The sequence below is a fragment of the Stegastes partitus genome, unplaced genomic scaffold (assembly GCF_000690725.1).
Source record: "Stegastes partitus isolate 25-593 unplaced genomic scaffold, Stegastes_partitus-1.0.2 Scaffold3629, whole genome shotgun sequence".
NCBI classification, from domain to species: domain Eukaryota; kingdom Metazoa; phylum Chordata; class Actinopteri; family Pomacentridae; genus Stegastes; species Stegastes partitus.
In genome coordinates, this window is record NW_007581360.1 from 49,917 (window position 1) to 70,867 (window position 20,951).

The 20,951-nt window shown below is 40.6% G+C and overlaps 2 protein-coding genes across 2 annotated transcripts in view; both read left to right on the forward strand.

Moving 5' to 3' along the window:
• LOC103375901 (cytochrome c-b) lies at positions 1-1,972 on the forward strand. The gene is made up of 3 exons (XM_008306197.1): positions 1-114; positions 1,116-1,292; positions 1,390-1,972. Exons 2-3 carry the CDS (start codon positions 1,121-1,123, stop codon positions 1,533-1,535), a joined length of 318 nt encoding a protein of 105 aa, XP_008304419.1. The 5' UTR covers positions 1-114; positions 1,116-1,120; the 3' UTR covers positions 1,536-1,972.
• A 2,697-nt stretch (positions 1,973-4,669) lies between these two features.
• pde11a (phosphodiesterase 11a) overlaps positions 4,670-20,951 on the forward strand; it is a 42,771-nt gene continuing 26,489 nt past the window's right edge. Inside the window, exons 1-6 of the mRNA XM_008306200.1 lie at positions 4,670-5,461; positions 5,976-6,134; positions 17,346-17,435; positions 18,085-18,225; positions 18,412-18,476; positions 20,131-20,263. Coding sequence (XP_008304422.1) covers positions 4,670-5,461; positions 5,976-6,134; positions 17,346-17,435; positions 18,085-18,225; positions 18,412-18,476; positions 20,131-20,263 — 1,380 coding nt within the window. The remainder of the gene's footprint in view (positions 5,462-5,975; positions 6,135-17,345; positions 17,436-18,084; positions 18,226-18,411; positions 18,477-20,130; positions 20,264-20,951) is intronic.

Below are 20,951 nucleotides of genomic sequence, written 5' to 3' on the forward strand. Positions count from 1 at the left end.
CAGTGAAGGAAGAGGAGTTCCAGTGAACCGCCCGAACCCGAGCCGGCAGCCAGGGACGACAAAACCCGGGAGCTTTCAGTCACATTGAGCTGGTTGAATAGATATCAAGAGAAGGTAGGACGATACTTATGGTAATATCAAGCTTTTCTTGTAGTTTTCTACCAACATGACTTGTTTCTTTACCACTTAAATCTGCTTTTGCCGGTTGGTCTCGTGTGCAACGTGGTCTGGTGCCGGTCAGTATCCGGTTAAAACTCCGTTATCTTAAAAAAAGAAAAAAAACAGGATACATTAAATCACATTTACTGTACTAAACTTAGTATTTAACTTTTTAACGCAACATTATTCATTCTGGGGTCTTGCTTAATCCTAATATCTGACATTATTTAATAGCAACTCTGAAGCTCTAGTGACTCATATTAAGCCATATTATTAGTTTTTAGTATCATTTTTTTCTGATCGTAGTGATAGTAAACATATGTAACTGTCGCTTTCATTGTCTTATAAAAGCTGAGTTACAGAAGTTTTGTAACACTGCGCATGCCAGTTGCGCAACTGGGAAGTGACCCCCCACCTCCCCTTGTGGCTGGATGAGGGATTACATTTTTTAAAGCAGGATTTTGGTGTTGAGAGTGATTTCATTTGTAATTTTTAAGTGTGTGTGTGTATATATGTAGCACCTTTTAAAGCAACCAGAGTTGACCAGAGAGCTGTACATATAGTAAGACCAAAAAGTGAGTCAGAACACAGAATAAAGGCTTGTAAAAACCAATTTGCAAAACAAATCTCAAATATTTAAACAAGATAAAAAGATAAAACCTTGTAAGATCAACTTTTAAAATGAAATACTGACATAGTAAGACCAGTAAGAGCAGCCAGAATTCATAGAGAACTTGTACGTCTTTGATTTTTCTCAATAAAAAAGGAACATTTAATTGAGAGAGGAAGGCTGTTTAAAAGCTTTGGATCTGCTGCCACAAAGGTACGATCTCCTGTGGAGCAATCAAACTGAGATCTTAGAGGTCGAGTAGGAACAGAGGAGTTCACAGTTCAGTATCAAAGCTGATCAGGAAGTTAACTCCATTTATTCTCTGTCTCTTTTTCCTCTCGTGTAGAAATCATGCCTGGAGACATCGCCAAAGGCAAGAAGGCTTTCGTCCAGAAGTGTGCCCAGTGTCACACTGTGGAGAACGGTGGAAAGCATAAGGTTGGACCCAACCTTTGGGGTCTGTTTGGGCGCAAAACCGGCCAGGCAGAGGGCTTCTCCTATACCGATGCCAACAAAAGCAAAGGTAAATGCTGATTGTGTGTATGTGTAGTATTTGAATAGTCTTATGAGTCACGTTGTTTGATTTAATTCTCCGCTGTGTTTGATCATATTAATTGCAGGCATCATCTGGGAGGAGGACACCCTGATGATTTATTTGGAGAACCCCAAGAAATACATTCCAGGAACGAAGATGATCTTCGCGGGGATTAAAAAGAAGAACGAGCGAGCTGACCTTATAGCATATCTCAAGTCTGCAACTTCATAAAGAACTTTTCATCTTTGCCCATTTTGTGTCTTGACTAACTGCTCAAGAGACCAGGACTGATAATTTCTTTCAACAAAAGGCAGAACAGTAACCAATCGAAGTGGTGTTGGCAAGAGAAGTTGCCATCTTTGACACGGCTGAACGTCTGTTTCTGATATCACTCGCCCCCTTGTGGTGGAGTAAATGACATGTCCTGGTTTTAACAGGTTCCTTTTCTAATATAAATTATTGATCAATATACTGTGTATTCAGAATGTAGGGACTGAAAGCTGTTTGTTAACTGTCATCAGTAGTTTTTTCTGTGTGTCTTGGTTTACAATCAAAATGTCTTAATAATTATCCCAAGAATGAATATGCCTTGTCTACTTCGATGATACCTCAATTGTCTTTTGTCATTTTTGAATTTAAAAGTTAAATAAAATTGACACTAAACATTGTTTTAGATTTTTTTTTAAATTAGTATGTTCCAAGAAATAAGTGATAGAAAGAGCGATATATTCTAATATCTTGTATGCACGTTTTCAAATTTCCTGAACAGGGAATTTGGAAAACTTCAAGGTGGAACAGTGGTTGGCACTGTCGCCTCACAGCTGGAAGATCCCTGGTTCGTGTCCCAGTGAGGACACCCAGGATCTTTCTGTGTGGAGTTTGCATGTCCTCCCCGTGCAGTGTGGGTTCTCTCTGGGTTCTCCGGCTTCCTCCCACACAGTCCAAAAACATGTTGAGGTTAATTAGTGATTCTAAATCATCCGTATGTGTGAATGTGAGTGTGCTTGGTTGTTTGTCTCTAAGTGTGGCCCTGTGAAAGATTGGTGACCTGTCCAGGGTGTCCCCTGCTTTCACCCTAAGTCAGCTGGGATAGACTCCAGCCCGATTTCTACAAAGTAATGTCAGTGAATTAAATATAAAATGCAAAGTAAGTGATTGCATAAGTGTTAGCCCCTTCAAGTCAGTATTTAGTTGTCGTATCTTTAGCTGCAATTTTAGCATTGAGCATGTGTGGACAGATCTCAATCAGCCCTGCACATCTGGATGCTGTAATTTTACCACGTTATTCTTTGTAAAGACATCTAAAGCTCTAAAGAACACCCACAAATTCTCATTTGAAATGAGGTCTAGGTTCTGACTCGGCCACTCCAGAACATTCTCCTTGTTCTCATTAAACAATTTTTGTCTAGTTTTAGTTGTATGCTTTGGTTAACTGTCACTAAATGTGTGACTTCCAGCACCACCCGGCTGCACCAGTGTGGAATTAGAATGAGTCACTTTCATGAGGATGAATACTTGAGCCCTCACTTGTTGTATATTTTATATTTTATTCAACTGACATAGTAGACATCTGTTCTGACTCTGTTTTTTTTTTCTTATCAAAAAGGCTCAATTAAAATGACTAGGATTCATGTTTGCAATCATCCATCCATCCATTATCTATACATCGCTTAATCCTCACTAGGGTCGCGGGGGGGCTGGAGCCTATCCCAGCTGACTTAGGGTGAAGGCAGGAGACACCCTGGACAGATCACCAGTCTATCACAGGGCCACACTTAGAGACAGACAACCAAGCACACTCACATTCACACCTACGGACAATTTAGAATCACCAATTAACCTCAACATGTTTTTGTGGGAGGAAGCCGGAGAACCCGGAGAGAACCCACGCTGCATGGGGAGGACATGCAAACTCCACGCAGAAAGATTCCGGTGCCCTGTTTGCAATCAATGAAAGTGAAAAAAAAACTTCCCAGGTGGTGAATACTTTTTATAGGCCATGTGTGTTTGGACCACTTTGGGAAGAGTAATGTCTCGCCCTCAGAGAAATCAGTGCATTTGTTACATCTGTTTGAATTGTCAGATGATGTTTAGGTGACAACTGCTGCATATTTTGGAAGCCATAGGTTATATAAGTTGTTTGACCTCAGTTGAAGTTGCTGATCAAGAGCAAGTGCACAAATCACCGAGTACATTTGTTGGATCACTGTATGATAAAAGCTGGTAGAAAACATCATGTTGACATATATATTATATCCAGTTTTCAAAGTCAGAAAGCTTAAAGTGAAAGACATAATTGGACAAGGAGTGTCCCTGATAGCAGACACCAACTACGACCCATCAGTTGTGCTGTGATCTACATTTGCAGTCCAAATTGTGGAGTATGACGCCCCCTAGCGTTCAAACGTCACACCTGCACTCAGATTCATTAATAATATTGTATAAAGGAATTTGATTTTCTGACATGCTCACTGTGCCAATTAAAGTCGCTGTTACATAACTAAGTGATTAAAAAAACCTGCAGATTTGCCAAACTTTGTTTTTTTTGTGTGTGTGAAATAAATGAATTGTCATTTTGCAGTGTTTATCACCTGCTCAATGATTCTCTTTGTCAGAGAGCATTATGTAAAATGTAATCTACCCACATGGGAGGTATTTTTTGCTTTTTAGAAACCTCCTGCATTTTCAGTAATCATCACCAATGAGCAAAACATCCTCTCCACTCTAATCCACCATTTTCCATCTTTGCATATTGCAGCCCCACAGTTTAAAATATGCATCTTGGAGGGGGGGTGCATTATTCATGCTGAAAATGATGATAGGTGAATTCACCCTAGACATCATTATCCTCAGCACCGTCATCACACTCTCTCTTAAAGGAGGGCAAACGGTTCAGATGGCCAGAGGGGCTGAGAGCTGAAGCAACCCTGAGCTCCTGTCTGTGTGACGAAGCGAGCATCAGCGGGACGGAGCCAACCACAGCCAACGTCATTTGCACACAAGAGGACGACGGTGATGCTCAGTAGTGGCTCAGTGTGAGATTTATTTTTTATTTTTTTAAATGCATATAATAGCCTCGAATTGCTTCCACGTTGCTTTACAGTGAAAATCTTTAATTAAGTGGACGTTGTGGAGATGCTGTGGATGGATATGCTGGTGCGCAAAGGGAGTCTCCATCCCTCTCCTCACAGAGTGGAACCTGGATATGAAGCCGGAGCTCCAGGGGTGTTCCCAGCATAATGCATCCTGGAAGTTTTGGTATTCGCACGATTCTCTAACTTTAACCCTCAGTAAAGCCTCATAGATGCTTTTTCCCTGCGCGTCTTCATGGATTTGGTTCACTGAGGACCATCTGAAGCACAGACATGGCAGTGGCGAATATGGTGTTCTCTGACGTGGAAAGTTTTCTGGACTCGCATCCCGACTTGTTCGAGGACTACCTGAACAGAAAGGGGAATTATAGCATGGTGGAGAAATGGCTCAAGAATCACCAGGCGAGCAAAAGTCCGGCGGCCGCTGCTCCCGCCGAGCCGAGGGGAGAGGAGAAGAGCAACGCGTGCAAGGACAGCTGGGCGAGCAAATGTGACGGTCTGCAGCGGAGAGCGTCTCAGAAGGAGCTGCGCAAAACTTTCGCCAGATCCAAGGCCATCAACGTGAACAGGACATACGACGAACATGTGAATTCCAGGGCCCAGGAGCCGCTGACGAGCATGAGGAGGAGAGCCCTGCTGAGGAAGGCGAGCTCTCTGCCCCCGACCACTGCGCACATCCTGAGCGCACTGCTGGAGTCCAGAGTCAACATCCCCCAGTACCCGTCCACAGCCGTGGATTTTAAATATTACCTCAAAGAACACAACGAGAGAGAGTTTTTCCTGGAGCTGGTCAAAGACATCTCGAACGACTTGGATCTAACGAGTCTCAGCTACAAAATCCTGGTGTTTGTTTGTATTATGGTCGACGCAGACCGGTGCTCCTTGTTTTTAGTGGAGGGAACGGGCAACAAGAAAACACTAGTGTCCAAATTCTTTGACGTGCACGCAGGTACCACGGTTCTGCCCTCTATGAATTCGGATGAAGTTCAGGTGCCGTGGGGCAAAGGGATCATTGGATACGTGGCTGAGCACGGGGAGACGGTGAACATCCCTGACGCTTATCAGGTGCCTGCACCTCTTTGTGCATGCATGCATGTTGGCATGAGTCACAGAAACAGGGAGCCAGGTCATTTTCTCTCAGCTTTTATCTGTCAAACTGTAGAAACTGAAAGCATGGAAGCCAGCACTAGTGAGCTGGACATACTGTGTCAAAACTCCACCAATCAGTAACAGAAAAGCCTCCTTCCTGTTTGTTGAGGCAAAACAACACTTTCACATCCAAACCAGAGTCAGAGTGAAGTCTAAAAGTGTCTTTGGTTGATTATTTACACTAGAAAATGAAGGTTACATGGCTTTAATATCCAAACTGAGGCATCATCTGAGAGCAAAACTTCAAACTACGCTCTTGTCAATCACATTGTCTTTATCCTAGACTTTTTTTTTTTTTATTCTTAGTAAGACTTGCAGTCCTGATGAGCAACACATTTACTGCCCCGTCAACTGAAATTAAGAGTGAGGAAACTGCCTTTCAACCCCCCCAACAAGTGCTTACATTGTGTCTTTATTTCACACTGTGCAGGATCGCAGGTTCAGTGATGAAATTGACAAGCTGACAGGGTACAAAACCAAGTCGCTCCTGTGCATGCCCATTCGCAACAGTGACGGAGAGATCATTGGAGTCGCTCAGGCCATCAACAAGACCTCCAGTGGCGAACTCTTCACCGAAGATGATGAGAAGGTAATTTCGTCATTACAGCCGAGAGTATAAATGCTGAAGGTGAAGAACACACAAAGTGAAATATTGAACCCTGCTGCCTGCTTGGCCTGCGCCGAATAGACCAAGATATATATTTATTAGATAAGCCACACTGATTAGGTGGTTTGTCTCAGTAATTGTACACCCTGTGGCTTTTGGGATGTGTTGTCTTTACTTATTTGAATAAATTAATCAAAATAAATGCAATCATTATAGCGTCTACATACAAGTGTGAGAGTGGCAAAGCAATAAAAAGGGATTTTATGCATCCGTTGTGTTAATCTTAACAACACAAAGGAACAAATGATCATGAAGTCATATGGTTTTTGATAGTTTGTAACATATTTCTGCAGAATTGCATCAACTACAGTTAACGCCAAAAGGCTGGTCCATCTCTTTGGCCAGTAAGGCTTTGTACAGACATTCACGCTCCCCAGAGGATGAACTGTTATCACTAGTGATCCTGTTACAACTCCTCTAGCGTCTCCAGTAGGCTGGGTTGGTGTGAAATCTCTTCAAATATCCTGTGAAATACCTGCACATCTATCTATGATTGACACATTGGTGCAGACATTCTTGGTTTCCCAACAATTTCACCGTAAAACTTCAGTGTCTGGTGATTTTTTTTAATGCATTTTTTTTGTTTAGAGTTCAAATGATGAATTCAAATAATAAACTGTTGCACAAACATTCACATTTTCCCATCGGATGACATGCAACAGCTTCAGGGACACCTCGACCTTTTCTCCCAGCATCATCATCAGGTTAAAATTTCAGTGAACACATACCTGCAAAAACCAACGATATCAGCCTAAAGAGCAAACAAAACCAAGACACGGATGACGGAAACACCAGCATGTTAACATCGTACGCAAGCTGTCATGCTGATGATGGCGATGCCCAACTACAGCGTTCCCAGAGCTGCTAGCAAGGCTCCAGACTCTTGTTTTTACTGCAGCACATTGAGGTATAGCACAGAGGAAAGAACAGCCCTGAAGTAACGCTCATGCTTTATGATTCATGTGTGGCATTTCAAGGATGTTACTCAGTGTTTTTTCTTTTTTTTTCTTTTTTGTAGACAAACACTGTTCCGTGGTGTTGAGGGTACACAAGCATAGCAGGGCTACAGTGATGCGAGATGTCAGTTTTCATTACCGTCAATGCTGCAACACTCATGAGTTTACAGAGATAGCAGAGATACTGAAAACAAGAGGGGATTCTCTGAAGCCAAAAGGGGATTTTTGTTTTTTTTCTCCACATTTTGTCTCCTTTGTGTGTTATGATTTGCGCTGTGACCTACAAGCGTGGAACGTTTTATTCATTGTTGAGTGATTCTTGTCGATTTCTGTGGTTTTATGCTCAGACTGAGTTTTGTTTTTACTGTTCCTTGAATTGCTAAACAAACTGGAGGTGCTTGTGGTGATTCAGGGGCCTGCTAACCATTCGGAGCGTTGAGATTTTGCAGATGTAGTTTTCAAATGAGGCTCTTAATTATTAGTTAACACCAAAACTTTTTCACATTATCAAGATGATGACTAATTGACACATTGATACAGAGTCTGTTATTTCTTCAATACATCATGTAAATTGTGGGAATGGTTACTACAGTGTATGTTTTCCACGGAAACTGAAAAATGTCAATGATATGAGTAGGAAGTTCTGCATTTACCAGAGGATCATAGCATTTCAGATCGCAGGCAGACCGATGCCATCATCACAGCGAATAATTACTTCCACCTGAGATTACATATATTCCTAAGAGTCTGACTGTATCTCATGCCATGATGTCCTTCTCTGTTTGACAAGCAGCACCAACTGCTCATCTGCCATCAAACAGCAGCTAATGTCCGCTCCATCTCGGTTTGTCCAAACTGAAAGTAGCTAAAATTTATTATTTAAAGAATTTCACCCAACTCACTTGTCTGACAAGCGGCACATTTGCCCAAAGACTGAGTCTCAGTACTCGGTTTCTAGCTGGACTGCAGCATGTCTCGGTCTCTGAGCTTCATTAAATTTTCCTAAGGCAGAATTGTTCCAAAGGGCCCGGACACTGTGGTAAAACCACCAAGAATAATAACTTTATATATGCAGTTCAGAGTCTCACATTGGTTAACGCTTCACTTAAGTGCTGAGTGGAGCAGCCAGCGTGTCAGCGATTAATTTAGTGTCACCATTTATGTGATTTTGAGCCGCTGCCAAAGAGTTAACGCCGGAGCAGGATTTGTGGCAGAGTTTGGGCCCCCTTAGATGCTCCTGTAGTGGGTTTGAAACAGATCCAAGGAGGCTCTCGGATGATTTACATTCCTGCTCCTTTGGGAATCATTTCAGTCTGTAAACAGCTGAGTGAAGTTGGCAGTTGCAACAAAGACGCAGAAATTACTGAATGAATGTAATATTCAAATATAATATGTCAAAGCAGCCGGTGGGGGAGTGAGCGCTCACACTGATCCAGATCCAGTCTTGTGTTTCTGAATGATCGTCTATCGGCGAGGCACGAGGAGCACGTGTTTAGTCCATCAGCACGCTTGAATAGATGTAGCAGAAAGGCGGTGACAAGCCAATACACTGACTTGCTCTCTTATTGCATGAGCCCCTAAAGGGAGGGAGAAGATGAAACATGAAATGCAAAGCTTGCTGTGCTTTTATTTCAGAGATCATTTTCGACTGTCGTGTTGTTATTTACCGTATGTTTTTCTCCGTCGCTGCTCCGCCGTCAAAATTACATCCCTATTGATGATAACAGATGCAGATTAGGAATTCTTTTTTCTTTATTCCCATTGTTTTGAGTGTGCTTCACATTGCATTAACCTCACGCTAATGTCTGGGATGGCTACAGCTGAATTAGTAATGAAATGCAATGCTAGCTTTAGAGAACGCAGTACGCTTCCCTGTACGGCTCAGCTGCAGCTCTGCTTTTATGGAAGACCTTGTAATAAGAAAATGCATCACACTTTCCAAAGCATTAAACGATACGGCAACAGCACATGTCATTAGAGGTAAAGTGTATCTTTATGGAAACAAAATGTGCTGAAACTTTACAGGGTTTTGAACGCATTACACGGCTGGTTTTGAATTCCACGCTTCCCTAATTACGTTCTGTTGATACACCGGATTGGAGACCTTTGAGGAGTCAGAATAATGGTTCAACCCATGTATAATTGCAATGTCTCATTATCTTCTCTGGAAGAATGTAGCTGCTGACTTCATTTAAGAGTATAGACTGACCTCATCCTGCTATCTCCATATCCTAGGTTATTATCCTGATTTAGCTTCTCTTTTCACTTTGTCTTTCAATACATCTGACGTGTATTATCTTTGGATAGACATCCTTATGAATGATCTCCTAATAAGATGCAGGTTCTCCTGTGTAGGTTCAATCAGCCAATCTAGTTGAACATCTGTATGAGTCAATTGTCAAATACCATTCTCCCCCTTCACCGTTGTGCTCCCTCTGACAGCCAAAGTCCCTGTTAAATCAGCTTGAAGGAACACTTTAATGAAGAATTTCACACAGTTTCCCTATGTAAATCCACAGCAAAAGAACTGAGAACACAATTTCTGCTCAAGCTACGTGTTTTTATGACAATCCTGGAAGATATCAGATCAAATCTAATTCATAAAGTGCACCATACCAAACATGTTCCTCACAAAGTGTCACAAAAGTCCTCTTAAATCAAGAGAAAATGGATAAATGGAGCAATATTTCCAATATGCGGCCACGGTCTGGGTAAAAACACGTCAATGAGAATGTATACGTGTTGATGAATTGTACCTGCAAAGTGTCGCTGTTGGAAATCTCTGAAGTGTGTAGTGCACAGAGCAACCCCAAACCATAAATGTAGAGCTACAGTAGGTGCATGTGCTCCGAGAGAGAAAACAGAAGGGATGGTGAGGTGGTTCAGAGATTGAACTGTTTGCTGGATAAGTAGGTAAGAAGTGTGAACTTGGATGAAATTTTGATGGAAACTACAGTTGGCATCTATAAGGATTTTGATTTTTTGATTTGGAGCAAGTGTGCAACCAGAAAACATATAAACTTTATATTTTGTGTTGTGTAATGCGCTGGGAGGACATTTTATTTTAAAGGTAAAAAAAAGGGGAAGATTTAAAACTGCACCTGAGGGGATGCCAAAGTTTTAGATTCACAGCTACTGCAACAGATTGTGAGATCTGAGTGGACAGCTCTCAATATAGATCAAGAAAAGATGAAACCATTATGATCTGGCAGATAGTAATTATTGTTGCTTTGAAAAGAGCCATTCTCGTGGCAATTTGAATAATAGAATTGTTGGTGTCCAACACATTTAATGTGTGCACGCTTTAGTCAAAGAAATATTTAGGAAGTGCAGAAATTCTATTTTTTTGTAAAGAGTAAAAACGCAGTGGTTCATACTGCTGTAGCTCACCATTAGAAACAAGAGCCAGGTGGGACAGTGGTGAGTGGTTAGCATCGTTGCTTCACAGCTAGAAGGTTGCTGTTTTGCGTCCCAGTGAGGACACCCGGGAGTTTGCACGTTCTCCCTGTGGGTTCTCTCCGGGTTCTCCAGCTTCCTCCCACAGTCCAAAAACATGTTGAGGTTAATTGGTGATTCTAAATTGTCAATGGGAGTAATTGTGTGCTTGGTTGTCTGTCTCTAAGTGTAGCCCTGTGATAGACTGGTGACCTGTCCAGGGTGTCCTCTGCCTTCACCCTAAGTCAGCTGGGATAGACTACAGCCCCCCACGACCCTAGTGAGGATTAAACGGTGTATAGATAATGGATGGATGTGAATTTAGTTTGAAGGAGAAGTTTAGTATTTTACAGTTTGATGACGCCTTCAAGGACAATCACTATTTCTGGAAAATTCACACATTTAAAAAGTATTCAGACAATAGCAAGAATACTTTAGCATAAAAAATTAAGTCAAAATATGTTTAACACTGATTTATAATGAAGTGATAGCCGGCCTCTGCATACATGTCAAAGATAAAACATAATACAAACTAGTAACCTTGTCAATGTAGTCCTCACCTAAATCCAGATTTAGGCACCTCATGATACAGAATTTTATTAAGCCCAGTTCTCTTCGTCTCCTCTGTCTGTAAAACAAGCAAACAAATATGACAAAAAAACTATAAAAAGCATAGAATTCACACTACAGACAGATTGATGTACATGCCATGAGATATCTAAACTGGATTTTTTTTTCTCACTGTAACTGTCTGTTGATTATAATGATTATTTCTTTATTACCGTGGATTAAAAATAAAAAAAGTAATAAAATATATATATAGCAAGACAAAACTGAAATGCTGACAGTTCAAAAAAAAAATTGATTACGCTGAAATTTTCATTATTTTTTGCTGCAGTAATCACAAAAAGTCTGCATCTATCGAAGCCCTACTAACTGAATTTCAGTGATATTTCTGGAAATTTTAAGAATTAAAATTTTTCAGTTATATCCAAGTCAAACAGCTTAATTAAGTTTCACAAAGCTTCACAATCAGTCAGTAAATCGGAAAGGTTAGATCATATTTTAAGTTAAAAATACAAAATAATCTGCTAATCAATTCATTTCCAAACTGCATATACAGCCAGGATAAAACAATGTCTCACCTAAACTACGTTCTAGAGTCAGAGCTCTCGGATGAAAGTGCCACCATTTAGAAAACTACCAAAACAACAGCTGAAATAGAAGAAATCAGTGTCTTCATTATATCTTACACAGAGCAGCTTGAAGCACTGAAATTTCTGAATGAAACACGACGTCGCCTCCATTGTTACACTTCCAGACGTTCGCCATGTTAATAAGGCCATAAATATCTCAATAAGCAGTGTGACTCTGCGCTCTCCTGTTAATTAGTAAATTCATTCATTATGTAAGTCTTAATTATTAATGCTAATTGATCGCGCTCATTTTCTCAACCAAGAAATCTGCGCGTGTGTGTAAACAGCCTTGTATCCCTGCCAAGCATGGTGTGTTGATGGTAATCGAGTGATGCCCTTGTGAGTGTGTTTTAGAAGAAAGAGCGCAGCCTTCAACCCAAAAATTACAATTTAGTCTGAATGAGGTGTAAGTGAATAATATGAACTAAAAAAAAAAATCATGCATTTTCACATAGCACACATTTAGATTTTAAATTTCTTAAACCTCCTATTATCTTTGGTATCAATTTGACCCCATTCAATGCTTAAGATCTCCAAGTAGGTCATTGGCATAATTTTTTCAGTTTTATTTAAAGGGATATTTACTATGGAGTAGTGAAAGTGCCAAATGACAAAAATAAATAAATAAAAGAATTAAAAAAATAAAAGTGAAAATAAAAAGAAGAATGAATAAAATAAAAAAATAAATAATGTGGCAATATAAAGCAATATTAATCAAAAATGAATCCATAACAGAAAAAGCTAATGCTTTTAAAGTGACATTATAAATAAATAAATAAATAAACAAATAAACAAATAAATAAATGTTTTAAAATGAAAAAAATAATACAAAATAAATAAATACAAAACATAATAATAAATTAAAAAAATAACAAAAATAAAAATGAATAAATAAATTAATATTATTTTTTATTATTTTATTCATTTGTCTTTATATTTCCACTTTTATTAGCCTTTGCTTTTATGGATTTATTTTTGATTAATATTGCCTCATATTGCCACATAATTTATTTTTTTTTATTTTAGTTATTCTTCTTTTTTATTTCCACTTTCATTTTAAAAAAATAACTTTCTATCTATTTATTTATTTATTTTATTTTTGTCATTTGACACTCTCACTGCTTCATCATTTACTCATAAACTTGGGTAACAGTTTTAATTATGATATTTTCTGGAGGTTTAAATTGCTGGAGTCAATTTGAACCAAAGGATAAAAGATGTCAGTAAATTTGAAGGTAATTGGAGGGTTAGCTGCTGCTCAATGTCGCTTTGTCATTTTAAAGTAAATATCAGTAGTGGTATCCACATTTTCTTTGTCTTTACTGCACATAGAAGGTGAACACAGCTTTTAAAGTCACCCAATAGTTGCCTTTCACATGGAGCAACAAAATTTCCTCTGACTTGCTTTACATGAAATTCCAGTTGTGGAAAACAAAGTCATTGCGGTTCAGAGGAGGCCGACTTGTCCCCGAGGCTGCGGCCAGTTAGTTTTGTTATTAAACCCCTCTTTACTGGTCAGTCCTGAGGTCTCCAGGCATAAAACGTCTTGTTTGTAATGCAACCGTGTATAATGGCCTGCCTGACAGAATGTAATTAGAGAGAGCAGTGCTTTCCTTGGGTTCGCCTGTTAGTTCTTATAGACAGATCCATAGCCAGATCCCCAAAGTCCTGCTCGCTAATGAATCCGCTCCTGCTGGGCCTATTGACGGCCGCTGCCTCTCCGTGGAAGATCATTATTAGAGAATTCCATAGGACAGCTGAAATAGCATTATGTATGAACTTACTGCTCAGCGTCATCTGTTCTGAAGACAATTGCTTTTAATTAAGGGATTTAATTAGCGCTTCACCATGTGCGACATGCCAGAGCAGAACAAATACACGTTTGATGTTGATTGATTGAATTTATGTGATGATTAATAATATACCACCATAAACACGATACTCTAACTCCGGCGGGTTGCGCGTACACACATTCAACAGATGAGCGGCGAAGCTTGTGTGATTCTAGCTGATCCGGTTCACAAATGATGGAGGATTTGCAGCCAGTGCGATACACAGATATGTACAGTACACACACACACTGTAAATTCCTTCAGTCTTTCATCTGCTTTGTCATTAGAGTCTCTCTTTAGCAGAAACAATCCATTCCTGCCATACAGTCAGCATGCTGTTTAGATCCAGATAGGCCTGCTGTTATTGAATAGGCAGAGACAGCCACCCAGGAGACTCTTGCTTGATTGTAAAAGGAGATTCTAGCAATTACAGAAGAGTTTCTCAACGTTAGCCAGCGTGTGGTGCCATTTCAAGCCCACGATTATCACTGTATGAATATTGTTCTACCTTTATTATAACGCTGTGTTTTGTATTTTCCACTCAAGCATATCAAACAAAATCCTGCATGTAACAGCACCTCATATGGAAGCCATAACCGGCTCTATAAGGCTGAATCAGTGGACTACCCAGACAATATTTCATTAGTAGGTCGCAGGTACAGGCCGTGAGATGCTACAGGGTTGTATTTGTCACATGTTCATTTGTGGCCCGATGAGTAACTGATACATTATCATGTCGGAGAGGCGAAAGAGATATTCCTGTATCAGCTGCCACACAGCTGAGTAACTTCCCATTCATGCATTGTTGCGGCGTGCCTCCCCTCAGGTCAGGCTGAAGGCTGGTAAATATTAGTGGGTTTGTTGTACTGATTGCATTGTTTACACAGCAGCCAGATGCTAAAGATAGATAGCTAAACAAAGAGGCAGAGTAAGGAAGCACACCGCCTAAATTCTATTGATTCCACGTTATTGGAGGCAGGGGAGGGGAGAGGAGGGGGTGCTGAGGGTCTCTCAGATAAGGCCACATTGTTGTGCCGTCGCATCGCAGTTGTCGTAGTAGCCGAGGCCGCCCTTCAGCAGAGTGTGTATTGATATTCATTATGAGTCAACAGCGGCGAGGAAGGAAAGAAATGTAGTTCGACTCCAAACTAGTAAGGCATCGATTCGATTTCAGGATACATATTAACTACAGTCATTAGGCCACATCAAGTGATTACATTATTTATGTGAAGAAAATATGAGTGAAATAAGGAATTCGCGTTATCAGCCCAAGGCGCAGTGAGTCAGACTATTCAGTCAAACGGTAAAATGCCAGTCGGATTGATTTATTCGTCCCAGCAAGTAATAATGCTGATGAAAGGCCATTTCTTATTTGTTCCAGTTCAAAAGCTAAGTTTTTCTGTCATGAAAATATTACTCTTTTGTTGTTGTTGTTGTTTTCCTCCAACAAACAACACAATACAATATTAAAGATGCCCTGTGGAGCTGTAAAGACACAAAAAACTAACTTTAAGTTCTAATAAACATGTTTAAATGCATTGTTCTCCTCATGAAACTTTTGTATTTTTGTTGCCTCATTGCTTTTTGATTCACATTACTGCTCATTCCTTACTTGCTACTGTCGACAGGCTAATAAACCCTCCTTCTTCCCTCATTTCTTACAGTCAAAATTCAGAAAATTAGACAAGCAGTCAGCAGCTCTACATCAGGTCCAGGATAAGTGCTGTGCCTACTTAAAATTAGCTTAAACAACTTAAACACCATGACACAATTTTATCCCATGAACTATAAAAATCTGGAGGACATTGTACATCAGCTAAACTCCTCTTACTGCTGCCCAGATGTCCTGCCCACAGGATTTTTAAAAAGGTTTCACAGGTAACAGCCTCTGATCTTATACAGATACTGAACTTGTCTCTTATGTCAGGCGTCTTTCCACAGACCCTGAAAATTGCTGTTATCCAGCCTTGTTAACGAAGAACAATCTAGACACTGACGAACAATCACAGGCCAATTTCTAATCTTCAATTTTTAAGTAAAATAATTGAAGAAGCAGTTTTTAAACAGGTAAATGATTTTTTTTTAAAAACACAGAACAGCTGCTTCAGTATCTTCCAGTCAGGTTTTAGGCAGCACCACAGCACCAAGACTGCTCTTGTTAAGGTGTTCAGTGACTTAAACACAGACAGTGGCAGTATTTCAGTTTTAGTACTGCTAGATCTCAGTGTTGCTTTTGACACAGTGGACCACAGCATATTACTTTACCGACTGAAGAACTAGGTGGGATTTTCTGGCACAGTACTAAACTAGTTCATATCTGACTTAAAGAACAGGGACTAATTTGTGTCTATAGGCAACTTTGTATCTGAGCAGACAAAAATTACATGTGGAGTTCCCCAAGGCTCCACCCTGGGGCCTCTTCTATTTAACATCTACATGCTCCTACTGACTCAGATAATAGAAAACAACAAAATATGTTGTCATCGCTATGCAGACGACACACAGCTCTACATTGCAATATCACCAGGAGATCATGACCCTATACAGGCACTAGGTAAATGTACTGAACAAGTAAATGAGTGTATGTGCCAGAACTTTCTTCAGCTAAACAAAGACAAAACTGAGATAGTTGTTTTTGGACCAAAAGAGGGGAGATTAGAAGTCAACACATGACTCCAATCTATACAACTATAAACTGCAGAGCAGGCCAGAAATCTGAGTGCAGTCATGGACTCGGACACATTAGGGCCATTACAAAGTCAGCCTGCTATCGCTTAAAGAATATATCAAGGATAAAAGGACTGATGTCTCAGCTGGACCTGGAAAAAACTTGCATTTATTTTTAGTAGGCTTGATTACTGCAACAGTGTCTTTGCAGGTTTACCTAAAAAATCAAAACGCCGCTGCTCGACTCCTCACTACGACCAAGAAACTGGATCACATCGCTCCAGTTCTGAGATCTTTACACTGGCGCCCTGTTGGTCAGAGGATAGATTTAGAAAAACTGCCACTGGTCTATAAAGTTCTGAGTGTTTTAAATTGCACCAGTGACCTCCTGACCCAGTACGAACCATCCAGACTACTCAGGGTCTGGTCTGCTCTCTGTTCCCAGAGTCAGAACCAAACATGGAGAAGCTGCATTCAGCTTCTGTGCTCCACATGTCTGGAACAAAATCCCAGAAAGCTGCAGGTCTGCTGAAACTCTCGGTTCCTTTAAATCAAAGTTAAAGACTCACCTGTTCACAGCTGCCTTTGACTAAATTATTTTACTAAACTATTTTAAGAATCTTAAAATTTTATTATATTTTAACTTTTAAACTAAATTTTTCTTAAATTTTGTAATGATTTGTTTCAAATGATTCTCAATGGAACTTTAAATGTGTTTCTTCTGACGTTTTCCATTATGTTTTAATGTCCCTGTAAAGCACTTTGAATCGCCTTGTTGTTGAGATGCACTATACAAATAAACCTGCCTCACCTTCCTCCTGTTTGTAAATGAGTTGAGTAGAATGAAAGCATTAGAAGGACTTTATTGTGTTGCTCTCGCGCTTGTGTGATGCAAATAAAATGGGGACTTCCTTCAGATAAACTAATAACAGTGCCACTAGTGGGCACAAATTCCACAGAGCAGCATTACGTTTCATTTCAGTAAGCATCTCATACCTGTAGCTGCATGAAGTCAGCAACTTTAACAAGTGTTCAATGTGTCCACAGGTGTTGCAGATGTACCTGCCCTTCTGTGGAATTGCGATCTCCAACGCCCAGCTCTTCTCAGCCTCACGGAAGGAATACGACAGGAGTCGGGTAAGGGCCATAGGGCCAACCAGGATAATAACCCTCCCATCCGTAGGATCAGCATTACTTCCTCCCCCCTCCTGGTGCTGACATCGAGGCTGAGTATTGATCAGCAGCAGCCCACTTGCTGCCACTGCAGTGGGAATCACAGAGCAGCATGCAGCCCTACATGGACATTTTCTCTGGATCTGTGGAGGGGGGATGGGCCTGTATCCAGACAAGGGCCTGGTCCATGATCCGAGCCTCTTATGGAATGATAAGAGACGCACTAATTCATGTCACACATTGATCTGTGATGGAAGAGAACATAATGAGAACACAGTTCAGTGAGTAGAAGAGAAAAACGAGGAGAGCTCCCTTTACACCATCTGATTTTTATGTGCTTGTGTATTAAATTGTGTGGGTAGTGCCTTAGATGAAGGGCCTAATTTACTTTTATTGGGGAAAGTAATCATGTTTCATCATCCTGTTGGTTTATGGTTTAAGGATAATGATAATAATCAGGTTCCAACAACCGAGCGAGGCAAAACTATTTTATCTAAAAGGTCTTCCCTATCACCCGCTGACAGATTTCTTATTTAATCTGTTTTGCAGTTGCATTTGGTTTAGATCGTTGGGAATAATGCCAGTGGTATCTTTTTCTGTCGCTGGTGATCAGGCACTCCTGGAGGTAGTCAATGACCTGTTTGAAGAACAGACTGACCTGGAGAAGATTGTCAGGAAGATCATGCACCGTGCCCAGACGCTGCTTAAGTGCGAGCGCTGCTCTGTTCAGTTGCTGGAGGACATTGAGTCACCGGTACTGTTTTTCTCTTTGCTGTCCCGCTGTGTGTGTGTGTGTGTGTGTGTGTGTGTGTGTCTACCTGTCAGTATATTTGTGCATGTGCTTGTCTCTCCTTTCTGTCTGCCTCTTTTTTTTTCCTCCTCAGTAAATACCGTGTATCTCTGTAAGCTTTAGTGGGTTTTCCCTGTTCAAATCTTTCAGGTGGTGAAGTTCACCAAGTCATTTGAGCTTCTGTCCCCGAAGTGTAGCGCAGACACTGAGAGCAGGTATGTATTATGTTTCATTGTTAAAATCTAATCTGCACCTCAGTAACCTCCATTTCCCTTCTGGTCATACCTTCTCACTAAACAGCCATAACTCCACCTTTCTTTGCCCTTTGCACAACAGCACCTGGAAATCCTGCACAGAGCCTTTAAAAAAAAATAAAAATCTGTCCATCAAGGACAAAAAAAAGAGAAAAAAAATGGACTATTCTGTAGTGCTGTGGGAGTAATATGCTGATTCTGAATAGAAGACGTACTGTGGGAGCCCTGCTTAATTGGGTTTTGCTGCTTCTCTCCACTGCTAGGCATGGCTGAGTGGAGAAAGAGAGGCTTAATATTGTGTGGGATGTTTATGGATGAAAACAACGCTGAAAGGAAGACAAATTATCCCCCCGAGTCCTGCACTTGCCATAACTGATGTGGTCACTTCAAGCCAGTACTGATAACTGTAAATGTAATTTAAAGAAGGAAAAAAAAAAAATACAGCACAAGAAAATATTAAGAATTTATTAATAAAATACATATCAGGCTGCTAGACTAGCCGATGTTGTCTTCTGCTACGTTTTCTGCTGTCAGCTGTGCAAATTTCAGTCCATGCTGACATCGCTGTGATGACATTAGCCTTCCTTTATGTTCAGATGTTCTGCACTTATTTAGCTCCTTTAACCTTCAGGCTTTAAAATGCCTTTCTCATTTACCTATTCTTTACCAATGTTAGCTATGCAAAGCTATCAGGAGCAACTTGGGGTGTCAGTGTCTTGCCTTTTGGCACATGCCTGGGATCAAACCACCAACCCTGTGATTGGTGGACAACCTAACCAGGAGCCACCGCTGCCACTCACATCTGAACAACAAGGAAGGCGATTTATTTGAGTAATTAAATAAAGAAATTTAGTGTCAAAAGGTGAGCGCACTGCTGGATTTCTGTTGCGCCAACAATCACCAGCAGCTCCCACGGGGATGATAACGCTGTTAAACGACAGACAAAGAGACCGAAGAGCGAATGTAAAAAGGAGGTGAGGCATCCTGCCATCACACCCATGAGGTTTATTCCCCGCCGCGCTGTGGGCTGCGCATCCACACACAGCTGTATCACTAGATCAAAGGGAATCAGAAGATCTGACATCAGTGTCTCACCATCTTTATTCTAATCTTGAAAGACAAAATGAGCCGCGCCGAACATTTTCCTCGTAGCATTTGAAGATAAAGAAAACAACAACAACAACAAAAAAAATCAGCCCCCTCCCCTCTCCCTGCAATAGATGTTAATAGGAAGCCTGAGCAGCAATGCAGGTGTTTCTGTGGCGGAGCGTGGGGGCGTTTGGCAATGAGGTAGACAATCACACAATTAACTTTTCATTACTTCATAAAGCTGCAGAAGAAGTTTACTGACGTCTGCTGTATGAAAAGTTCATTAAATACAAGTTGATGTGAAAGACAAGAAAGAGGAGCTGTCTTTTGCAAGATTGCATTTCAGGTGTGATAATTAAAGTTTTGACTTTTTTTATTTTGATTTTCATGATAACTGAGCTGAAGGAGTGCATTAGAAAAAATATGCTCCAAGCATCCTCTGAGCAAAGCAAAATTAGATTCAGCCCTGTTTCTCTATTGTTTTTCCCCCCTTTTGTCATCCTCCTAATTTATTTTCTGACCCTAGTTTCAAAGACAGTATGGAGAAATCGTCGTACTCAGACTGGCTCATCAACAACAGCATTGCAGAGCTGGTGGCGTCAACAGGACTGCCGGTGAACATCAGCGACGCCTATCAGGATCCTCGCTTTGATGCTGAGGTAACCACACACTGACACATCTCTTCACATCACTGGGACTTCATCCTGAGCTAAATGATAAGAAGAACCAGTATGAAATGTGCCTGTGATGGTTCTCAGACATTCAGACATTATATAAAGAGCTCATTTGCAAAAGCAGATAACTTCATTTTTGTAGAGTTTCCAAAATTTTGTTTTTTTGTTGTTTGCTTGAGATAATATCAATCAAACTGAAGCTGAGTGGATTTGACTCAGTAGAAATGACAACAATAGAGACAACTTAAGTTTGATTGACGATGGAGAAGTGGGTTTTCGGAAGGTTTGTGAAGATGGTTCTTGCAAATGAACTCTTCATATATACCCAGAGGTATGAAAATAGACTCACTGCTTAACACATTTCATTGCTCACCTACGAGACAGTTCCTCCGGCTGCTGTGGAGTCCGTGCGTTTTAAAACCACTATGAGATGTTCACACCTTGATGTCACACGCGGGTCAATAAAGTCTCATGGGATTCATTAATGGCTTCATTAATGAAACCTCCTGGGAAGTGGTGTCAGGATGGCATTATAAGTGTGTGTTTTGATAGGTGCGAAACAGAAATTAAGGGGACCATGAATGTCAAACTGTAACATCCATCCCCGAGCTGTTTATCAGGTTACGTTGACATCGGCGACGGTTTCATCACAATTTACACCTGGAGTAATTGG

Excerpts from the sequence above, each read along its gene's own strand:
- LOC103375901 (XM_008306197.1), top strand. The coding sequence starts at position 1,121 with ATGCCTGGAGACATCGCCAAAGGCAAGAAGGCTTTCGTCCAGAAGTGT. Across the intron at positions 1,293-1,389 it reads CGATGCCAACAAAAGCAAAG|GCATCATCTGGGAGGAGGAC; the intron begins GTAAATGCTGAT and ends TATTAATTGCAG.